Source organism: Crocodylus siamensis, chromosome 3, assembly GCF_052110815.1.
Source record: "Crocodylus siamensis isolate JL-2025a chromosome 3, ASM5211081v1, whole genome shotgun sequence".
NCBI classification, from domain to species: Eukaryota; Metazoa; Chordata; order Crocodylia; family Crocodylidae; genus Crocodylus; species Crocodylus siamensis.
Window position 1 is genome coordinate 149160037 of NC_143397.1, and position 11362 is coordinate 149171398.

An 11362-nucleotide genomic window follows, 5' to 3' on the forward strand; every position below is an offset into this window, starting at 1 on the left:
GGGTGCACTAGAAGGGTGCAATAGGCTACAAGCTGACCTTGACAGGTTGCAACGGTGGGCGGATGAGAATAGGATGGGGTTTAACACTGATAAGTGCAAGGTGTTGCACATGGGGAGGAAGAACCGGCACCACACTTACAGGTTGGGGAACTCCCCTCTTGCCAGCATGGAGACGGAAAAGGATCTTGGAGTCGTCATTGACTCCACGATGAACGTGGGCCGGCAGTGTGGGGAGGCAGTCAAGAAGGCCAACCGTACCCTGTCATGCATCCACAGATGCATCTCGAGCAGGTCCAGGGAGGTGATCCTCCCCCTCTATGCGGCACTGGTCAGGCCGCAGCTGGAGTACTGTGTCCAGTTCTGGGCGCCACACTTCAAGAGGGACGTGGACGATATGGAAAGAGTCCAGAGGAGGGCCACTCATATGATCAGGGGTCAGCAGGGCAGGCCTTATGAGGAGAGGCTCCGGGACCTGAACCTGTTTAGCCTCCACAAGAGAAGGTTAAGGGGGGACCTTGTGGCCTGCTACAAACTGGTCAGGGGGGATCAGCGGGTATTGGGGGAGTCCCTGTTCCCCCATGTGCTGCCAGGAGTGACCAGGAATAACGGTCACAAGCTGGCGGAGGGTAGGTTTAGATTAGATATTAGGAGGCGCTACTTCACAGTCAGGGCGGCTAGGGCCTGGAACCGGGTTCCAGGGAAAGTGGTGCAGGCTCCTAGCCTGGGGATTTTTAAAAGGAAGTTAGATGAGCACCTTGCCGGGGTCATCTGACCCCGGTGCTCTTTCCTGCCAAGGCAGGGGGTCGGACTAGATGATCTACCTAGGTCCCTTCCGACTCTAGCTACTATGAAACTATCACTTCTTCATTTCCTTATCAAGCAGCATTTTAAAGCAAAGGACTTGCTACCATCGGTGGGTGCTACTCTTCTCCCTTATCAATATTAAATAATTCAGAATAGACAGTACAGAACCCTGGATAATACTCCAGGACACTCTCTTCTCATCCTCTTACACATCCATGGCGAGCACTTTAATAGTACTTCACATATCAAGAAAGAATTTTTATATGAAGCCACATTGCTCTGGCACTCTTCTGGCACCTGACATGAAAAGTGCATTTCGTGAAAAGGAGCCAACAATCCTCCTGAGATTTACTGAATATAGCTGCAATTTACTGAATGTATCTTACACCAGATTTGTTGTTGTCAACTTCGGTTTAGAAAGCTAATATGAGTTATCAATATGATAATGTAAAAATGCTTCACACACACCTACTATCCAAGGGTAATAAGACAGTGGTGTGATCAACACTGAAAGATGCTTGGGGTGCATTAGCTTGCATATCATTTTTCTATGAACAACGGAGACCCTCTCCACTCTCTACCTTACACATGGACTAAATGTGTGTTCCTTCAGCCACCAAGAGACGGCTTATGCCATTACAGAACAATTGTTTTATTTATTTGGGGATCAAAAATTTGCGAGTGGCAGTAGAAAGAGGCTTAGGAATAGGGGCGGAAATCAAGCAAAGTTATATAGAGCCAATCTAAATATGTCATTGGTGCAGACCCAGTTGTCACTAATATTCTTGAGAACAAACAACTGGTGGAATCCCATCACTGGATCGTTATCCACCTAATGTAAAAAAAAAAAAGGGGGAAGTTATCAGTGTGAAGGATAGCTCACATATCAAAGAAATAAACACAACCAGCATTTACAATAAAAACATCCAAACTGCCCAACTGTATCAGGTTATCATGTGCTGGTTAGATATCCACTGCAATGCCTTTGGACAGTCTACTGAATTGAGGCCAAATCAGAACAGCAATGATATTACCTTAAGTCCTTCAAACAGCGATTCTACTTGACTAAGAAGTAAACTGATTTAAATGAAGGAATATTGGAAACGCAAGTATTAGTCAAAGCTTTACAATATATTCCAATTCTCACCTTCAGCTGCCCAACCACCATACTGAGGATAGAATTATCAGGGGCTGGTTGATGATCTTGGGATGTTATGCTGTGTTGAATTTTTTGGAATGGAAGGCTCTGTTTAGGAAACCAAGAAACATTAAATATCATTCTCACACAAGCTAAACATATGCATATGAATACTGCACTCCATTTTTGGATTTGATAGCCCACAGAAATAGATTTTTGGTGTGGGGCTCAAGGGAATTAAACAGATGCAGTACAGCTAATTTACAAAAGAGCAAATCAGCAAATGTTTTGCCTGGAAAATGTTGCAAGTAGATTCAGTGGAAATGTTTCAAATACTTTGCATAGTTAACTACAATAAGCTCAGCATATTCTAGAAAAGGATGTGTTACATGTATTAATGGTATCTAAAGTAAAGTACTGAAAATGTTATTTCCCCCACACAGGTAACACTATAAAATACTGCCCAGTGACTTTGCATGCAAGACATTTTGCAAGTATTTCCTCCCTCAGACCCCACCATTACTTATTTCTATAGATTCTATTGATATAAAGATTTACATATGTGGCTTTTTAAGAAAAAATATAAATAAATTAGCAAGAAAAATCTTATTAAGTTACATAATATTTAAGTTCACAGTTCAACACCTGCACTCAGACTAATAAGTGATTATGTAAAACGTGACACCTCTTTATTTTCGGATCTGCTGACAAGTCTACCAGATCTTATTCTAGCTAAGGGAGCAGACACAGCTAAGCATGAGCTGCAATCTATACTGTCTAACCTACTGACAGAACTGTTAGTCGAGTTTGAATTACAAGGTCAAATTCAGCTATCAGCAACATCACAGTAGTATCTGACCACTGAATACACTGTGTCAAACTTAAGAGTAAAGAACTCAGTTTGACTTCAGAGTGCTGGCTACTTGAAAAACATCTGAACGAGCAGATGTGGTCTTAAAGTCAGTGATGCAAACGTGGAATTCCACAACGTCATTTTAACAGTAATTTCACAGCAGCAACTGCCAGTATTTCTCAACACCAAAAACAGTTATGCAAAACAGACACAGAAGAGAATCATCTCTCCTACTTTTGCATTTGTAAATCAAACTGCAAGGCAATTCAGTGAGACAAAGGCTTATTTTTTTAATGGCAACTTTCTCTTAATTTTTAGTAGATACAGAAATATACCATCAACTTTTCCATGATGGCTGTTTTTCCTTGGAATTGCTGCCCTTCCCACGTCAAGCAAGAAGCATCCATCTGGAAAGAAAGCATGGCTGTCAAAAATCACTTATATGTCAATGCAAGGTAAGACAGAAGAGTCTTGCAAATGTATCCTAGACTGATGCATGGTAAAATACTTGTGAACTAGGCTAGTTATTTCCCAAATTCTGGTTTCCATGCAAGCTAACAGTGTTTTTACTTAACAGCGTTAAAGGTGAGTGACATTCTGCATGAAATCTTAAGGGGTAACAGTGGTTCACTGGTCCACAAAATTCAGGAACTACTTATTAAGGCATTAGTAAATAAGCATTTGTAACAGATGAACCTGTTCACAACGTGGTCAATAAAGATATCTTTTCCTGAAATCTTCTGAAAATATATTAACTGCCATTGCAATAGCAGGGCACTGACAATTGTCCTTGTTTTCTCTGCTTTTATCAATGGCATAGTATGAGGCGTTCTTGGTGTTTTCCAGTGTTGTGCCTTGTGTGCATGCAAGGGTTTGAAATGGTGATTTTTAGGATTGGTTAAACTGCCTAAAAACACAGTGGACAGACCTGATGATCCAGGACGCCCCTTCCAGTCTTACGTCAAAAACCAGAAAGAGATACTGCTAGAGTCAAGTAAGCTTTCATGTAGACATGGGGTGGGAAATAATTGTGGATGGTGAGCCACTTAATGAGTTTTGGTGAGCTGTCAAGGGCCACACATATAAAATCTTTCAGAAGATATCATTTTAACAAACTATAAACAAAATAAAATCATATATTAAAACTAAACATCTACTATAACATATTTTATTTAAAAAAGAATTTATGTTTTTTGAGTAGTGTATATAGAGGTGATTGTATAATCGCTCAAAATAGTTTTACTCTTGTATATTGTGTGTGTAAAGGGAGGAGGGAGTTGTGTGTGTGGAGGGGAGGTGTATGCATGTTTGTGGAAGGCTGCCTGCATGCTACGTCCTGAGAGCCAACTGGGGAAGGGGGCACATGTAGCAGAGCTTGCCTGGGCACTGTAGTGCAGTGCAGCGCAGTGCAGTGCAGGTGCAGGTGTGGTCCGCTGCCCCCGTGGGGTTCCACATGGGGAGAAACCACATCCACTCCCACGGAGGGCTACCCATGCTATACTTCTGCTGTGTACAACTTCCCAGCAGAGATGCTCCTCCGAGAGCCACTCTAATTAAAGTGCCCAGCGCGTCATGTATATCAGCGTCCCCACACTGAAAAATGGTGGCAGGGCTGGTTTAATTAAAGCTTGTTGAATGCCCCACATGCCTAGCCAGGCGGAGGGGGAAGCTGCACCTGTGCAGCTCCTGTCCCAGCAAGTGGCTGCTCATCAGGCCACATGGGCAGTATGTGTAAGGTGGCTGGGAGCTGGAGCCCCAAGCACTGGGGCAGGAGTTACCTGGCTGCAGCTTCTCCCCACCTGGCTAGGCATGTAGTACCCACAGCTGCTGCCACTTCCTTGCACTGCCTGCTGCCTGGAGTGGTGCAGGAGCATGAACCACTTGAAGTGGGGAGAGCTGAGCAGTACCCAGAGGACTGTAGCAGCAGTTGGAGCAGCCCCACTGGGAAGCTGTGTACACTGTTGAGGGCCAGGGCTGTCAGCAGGTGTAGGGCAGGCACAGGTGGAAGCGCAGCATAGGTTGCCCTGGGCAGGAGCGGACAAGGTTCAACCACATGCAAAGTGCCACAGGGGGAGCCACGGGCCAGATACAATCAACTGGTAGGCTGCATCTGGCCCACAGGCCATATTTTGCCCACCCCTGATGCAGACCATTCTATTTCCAGCCCCTTTCATACCATCTCACACTAACTGCGGTAGCCTGTTCAATTCTCAAAATCAAAGATGAGTTTTTTGGTGTGATATACAAAAAAGCAGACACAGACTATTTTGCTTGCCCCTTTCAGCTTTTGAAGCTTTTTTTCTTCTGCCTGACAGACAGCTCACGTAAGCCCTCCAGCAGAAGGGACAGCAGCTATACAACACCAACACGTTTATGGTTGGTGATCAGAAAGAAAGGCTTAGAAGAGTTCTCTCCAACAATTTTTCCACAACAGGAGTGAGAAATTGTTATCGGGACCCTCAGTTTATAGGGCAAATGGAAATTTAAGGAGTTCAGATTGACCTGGGTGGACATCCTTGCTTGCTTCCGTTCCCTTTACCAGACGCATATTGTGTCATTCATATCACTGCTACTGTTGTAGCGGAAAGATAGAAATGTCAAGCCCATAATTAACCATTTGAATGTCTTAATGAGGACGTTTCAGCATCCAGCTCAAGGCAATACTTACATAGAGAGCACTCAGCTGAACCCTGCTGGCATCAAAATGCTGGTAATAGAGATGTACAAAGCTTGTTCCAACTTGCTCCCACATGGGTCTGTCTGCCATTTTCTCCGTTTAAATCTATCAAAAAAGACATTTTAAGTGCACAGTAATACTAAGCTGCTAGAGTCAGTGGAAAATGCAGATGAAGGAAACTGAAGAGGAGGAGAACATTTCCTTTTCTGTAATACACTTTGGGGGCTGAAGGGAAAGAGGTTACAACACTGAAACTGATTCTCCACTGAACCACAACAGGCCATTCTTCTTCACTGTCAAATTCAAGTCCCACAAATAAGAATGTTTCTTACATACCCTGCAGGGCCCCTTCGGACAAGCTAATTGTTTAAACAGCATCACTGCAAATTTTTACAACTCAGAACTGAAGTTTTCAGAAAACTTAAAAGCCAGCATACCGAAGAGACCTTCCAAAGGTTTATCATAATTGAAAACAATCCTCCCACCACTTCAAAAGGGTGATTAAACATTTGCTGATAGTACAAACAGTTTGGATTATAACCAGTCTGTCTCTCTGCAGCTTGGTTTTCAGTCCCAGTTTAAATAAAGCCACAGAGGCCTTCTTGATTTCCACAGCTACAAGTGTTTTCTCCAGGCAAGACAGCAATATTAGTGGATCCATTTAACAGGTTCCTACAGGCAGGCATAAAACAAAGAGTGGGTACAGAGTGGGCAATCTCTACACAGAGCTTTGCACATGTAAATGGAAAGCCCAGCAGATCTCAGCTCATGTGGGGAATTCTTGTGAAAAATCATCTCCTAACTTTCTCTTGCTGCTGGTCATGGATGGCCTATTTCATTAACACATGCCAACAATCCTACAAAACAGCCACCAAAAAACCCCCTGTAAAAATCCTAAAGGATCAATCAAGGATTTTAACTAACCGGTAAAAAGTCACTTGTTGCAAAATGAAACAATGAAACGTATTAACCCTCCTCTCAAGCATATGGTAGCATTCACATCTTCCAATAGATCCATATACTTGTCTCCAAAAGTAAAAAGTTAAACTGCATATATCATACTTCAACTCTGTAGGTGAGTGATGAGGGAGGTGAGAGATGGCTTTAACCAGCTGTAGCAGCAGCACAGGGCGTCACCAAACATGGTAAATCAAGACTGGATGACTCCAGTCTGCTCCCTAACTCTGCAAAAAACTCAAGAGAAGCAATGCAGAGCTCCAAATGACAGCCACATCCAGCACTAAAAACAATCAGGCCTATTTATTATATCAAAGAGATTGTGTGGACCTATGCCCACAAGGAAACCCATAAGCCACTCTCGGTTACAAGGAAGCTGTATAACAGTTGATTACTGTAGACAACAAAAGTGAAATAGGGAATGGGAACAAACGTTACAGGTTAACAAGGGCCCTTGGGGGAGGGGGACACAGGCCAGCACCCGCTGCCCCTCCATGTGCCCAAGCAGCCAGTGGGGCCACTCCGTGAAATTCTGGAGATGAGTACAGAGAAGCTGTCACCCGGAGAGCAGCCACCCCACCCAAGCACAGCCCAGGCACTCACCCCCATGCCTCTCCTGCTTTACCTATCACCAGTTAGGCGGGGCAAGTCTGTGTTGTGTCAGTTGAGGGTAGCTCTAGGCAGAGTTTAAGTGAGGGCGACATGGGATTGGGCTGGAGAGGGCAGATCCTGCCTCAGACCAGGGGTTGGACTCGATCGGTGTTTCTCAACCCATGGGTCCTGACTCAAAATTAGGTCACAGGAATATATGAAAGGGTTCAGAACAAACTTTAGAAATGGATTCCCCTTCAGAGGAGAAAAATATGGGAAGCTGCAGGTTTTCCCTTACCGGCTGGCAGAGCTCCAGCCTCTGAGGGCTTCTTGGGCCCCGCCCCATCCACCCGCCCCTGCCTCTCACACTCGGAGGGGCGGGGGGTCAGGAGTGAGGGGAACGGGGTCCGGACTGGTCACTGATGCCCACGAATGGGCCCTGGTATAAAACAGGTGGAGAACCTCTGGACTAGATGACCACTGGAGGTCTCATCCAGCCTGGCTTCTCTATAAGTAACAGACAGCCCCACAGCGGCTGGGGTCGTCCGCCAACGACCTTGGGAGAGACAGTTTGGACCAAACAACCGGGCCCACGCAGGAAGCGTGGCCCAAGCCCGGCCTGGCCCCATCACCACCACCCCTGCTGTGATCTCTTGTCCAGCTGGTGTTTATTGAGCAGCGGGCAGGGGATCTGCCCAGGGCACAACACGAGCTGCTCCCGGGGCGCGGCTCCTATCCCCTCCTGCCTGAGGGCGCAGCGAGAAGCCCCCGGAGTCCGTCCGCCCGCCCGCACGTACCGGCCCCGCCCGGGGAGAGCAGAGAGGAGGCGGCGCCGGCCGCGCAGCTCAGCCAGACCGCCCTGGCGGTTGCTGCGCACGTGGCGCTTTGTGCAGCAGGCGGCGCCCCCTCTCGGCCGGGCCGGGCCGGGCCGGGCACTCCCGCGCCTCCCGGCTGCTGCCCCTGGGCCCGTCCCGCCCCGCCCCCTCCCGGGGTTCAGCCTGGGCCGACCTCTGGCAAGGGCTCCAGATGTTGGCTCATGGTGCGATGGAGCTGCAGCCCAGCTGTGGAGCAGAACCGGCAGGCAGGCTAGGGGTGCGATGGGACTAAGACTCGGGGGTGCAGTGTAATGCATGGGCCGGCTGTGCATCGGGACTTAAAGCGCAGCGGTTGGATGGGCCTCTAGCCCAGCCGTGCATTGAAACATTGCCAGCTGTGCACTGGGACTATAGTCCAGCAATGGATCTTATCGCTAAGTGTTGTAATGGATCTCATAGCCCAGCTGGGCAATGGATTTTATAGTCCAGCAGTTAGTACATTGAAATGTATTGCCCAGCTGTGCAATGGGACTATAACCCACCTGTGCGATGGATCTTATAGTCCAGTGGTTTGATGGGACTATAACTCAGTTGTGCATTGAAATTTATTGCCCTGCTGTGCAATGGATTTTATAGTCCAGTGGTTTGATGGGTAACGTATCTTATAGCCCAGTGGTGGAAGGGAGCTATAGCCCAGCGGTGTGATGGGACTATAACCCAGTGGTGCATTGAAACTTGCAGCCCGGTGCAACAAGACTTACAGCCCAGCTGTTAGAGCTCAGCGGTGCAATGGGACTTACAGCCCAGGGGTGCAGCGCGGGCCCCGTCTCCGCGGGCGGTCCAGGCCGTGTCGCCGGCGGTTGCAGCACTCGAGCATCAGGCGGCCGATCTGTGCAGCGGCGCTGAGCTGAGCTCCTGAGCATCCGAGGCATTTGCAGCTGGCTTGCCGGAGAGCAGGCCACGTGGGCCCGCCTGCGGGCTGACGTTCATAACCGCCTGCTTTTCATCCCTCTCATCAGCCGGGGAGAGGAATGGGCGGAGGCGGCTGCTGCACTCCCCGAGTGGCTGGGGCTCCGCTTCGGTTCAGATGCAGCGCGCAAGGCAAGCCACTCTCCTAGACACCCGGCGCAGATCGGGCACCGTGGGGCAAGTCGGGACCGCGGTCTCCTCGCTTATTAGCAGCACAAGGAGGGGAGGCCAGGTGGCACCTTGCCCCTCCCCAGTCAGTACTGAGTCTTGCGTCTGTGGGAAAGAGAAATCCGATCCCTGCTCCGTTGGGCCATTCATCCCACTAGGGAAGAGGAGCCTGACTTCCTACGTGATTAACCCCCAGGGGCATAGCTGTGATCAGGCTTCCTCAATTGTTCTCGCATTTCCAGGTGGACGGGTGCCCTCGTCCTAAACTCCTTTATAGGACTTGTTCAAATGGGGCCTGGATCAAGTGTTGCACTTTGTAATTCTGAAGGGTGAAATGTACTCTGCGAGTTTCTAGTTGGAGGTAGATCTGGTTTAAGCATCTTTTACATTGAGGTAGATCCTTTTTTTTGCAGTCAGCAAACTAAGGGCCTCTGAATTTCACATGCTAATAATAATTCTTTCTATGATGGGTCTGTGAACAAAAGGACTTCACAAATTCATGGCGGACTAAATGAAGGAAAAACTGAATCTTCAATGATGTGAGTGCAGGACTCTGATGTTGCCCCTGAAAACTTTGCAAAAGCAAAACTTGTATTTCCATGTGCAAGCAACTGTTTGTATTCATGGTGTTGGCAGCTGGATGCTGATTTACCCTACTTATGCAGACCAATACATGGACTGTGCATACAAGTAGGTGCATACAGTGCCGTAACAAGGGAGGGGGGGGCAAGTGGGGTGACCACCCTGGGCACTGAAGTGAAGGGGCACCAACAGGTGCTACCCAGCCAGGGCAGGGTGCAGGATGGAGCTGTGAGCGGCTCATGGGGGGGGGGGGGGCACAGGGATGGGGGGAGGGTGGCTCTACCACTGTAGGCAATCCTGGGCAAGCATGTGGGGGGGGCATGTGCCCCACCTGATCTGTGCACAGGACACATGCAGGCTTTGCCCTGGGCACCAAACTTTGCTATGGCACCAGGTGCATGCTGGCTTTTATTTTTAGTCTGTGTATAAAACTTTCAATTTGTGGGATTCTAATATATTTGTATATGCTTTTTGTTAATCCATACTTTGAATAAGATTTATGATAATGCAGAAAAAAATCTCTTATGCTGAAAAAGAAAAACCTAGACTCACCCACTATAAAACACTCAGACCTATTGATACACAATGGAAAAATAGTTTTTCCATAGCTGTATAATGCAGCAATCACTTTCTCAATTTTATCAACTTCTTAAAAAAATCTTCATGTATCTGAATCTAACCATGACCAAAAGAAGGGAAAAACAAGGGTTTTTTTGCAAACCATGAGAAGTTAGTATATAGGTCATTCAATTGATAGGGATCCCAGAGGTGGTCTAGTGCAGTGGTTCTCAGCCTTTTTTGTAACAGGATGCATTTGTAAACACTGGCTAGTCTCGACCCAGTAAAGAGTTTTAAGTAGAAAACGCACAAGTATTTTGGCCCCAAAATACTTGTTACGCACTACAAGTTAAAGCATCTCAACAGCCCTAATTTTAGAAACGGACATCAACAGGAAAACATTAACAGTAATATCAACATGTGGCCCTCCATTATTCTCAAGTGACATTCATCATTGTGCCATTTGAAAAAAATACTGTAAAATGGCCACTAAAGGAGTAAATACTACTGTAAAATGTAAAAAATATTCAAATATGGTACTTATGTTTTGTTGTATAATAAATCCTAGGTTCCATTTAATGAGAAACCTAAGCTTGCTTCTCTGAGTTTATCAAAGTTTGGTGTAATTATGGCCAGTGCAATCCGAAGGTTGTGCTCAGCATGCAGTCTGTTCCGGCTTTTATTCAGTTGAGTCAAGGCAAAGAATCTGGTTTTGCACAAGTACATTGTACTGAAAGGCAAAATTACTCTAACAGCATGGCAAGCAAGAGCAAGGTATTTTCCAGCAGTACTTCACCAAAACTGGGGAAGGATTATTTCAGTATATTTTTTCTGTAGACTGCAATCACAAAATGATTTAACCTGCTGAGATTCTTAGACTCAAATTTTCCAATACAACGCCAAATGGATCCCATATCCATTCTTTGCCCTTGAGTTGCTTGGCTGGAAAGTAAATGATTACTGATTGTTTTCTTCAGTGCTTCTCGGTTAGCAGAATCTTTCTAATTTTTTGTTTCTAAAGACACATTATGAAACACGTCCATCCTGTCATTTGAAACATGTTTGGTCCACAGAAAGAAAGGGGTTTTTGTACTGTGGCAATTTTGTCATTTTGCTCAAACTGATTGTGGCCTCTTCCCTGTAAAGACAGATTCAAATCATTCAATGGATGGAATATGTTTCAAGCCATGTGTCATTATTCAAGTGCTCTGCCAGGTGAGACCTTTTTCCCCCCCAGTAACGCTGCCAAC

General features: G+C 46.5%; 1 protein-coding gene across 1 annotated transcript; it reads right to left on the reverse strand.

Annotated features, from left to right (window-relative positions):
- Positions 1-1374: 1374 nt before the first annotated feature.
- On the reverse strand, positions 1375-9619 carry LOC149868983 (nuclear transport factor 2-like). The gene is made up of 5 exons (XM_090037294.1): positions 7818-9619; positions 5464-5577; positions 3131-3202; positions 1952-2050; positions 1375-1636 (listed from the first exon to the last, which is right to left on the reverse strand). Exons 2-5 carry the CDS (start codon positions 5560-5562, stop codon positions 1523-1525), a joined length of 384 nt encoding a protein of 127 aa, XP_089893420.1. The 5' UTR covers positions 5563-5577; positions 7818-9619; the 3' UTR covers positions 1375-1522.
- Between the last annotated feature and the right edge of the window lie 1743 nt (positions 9620-11362).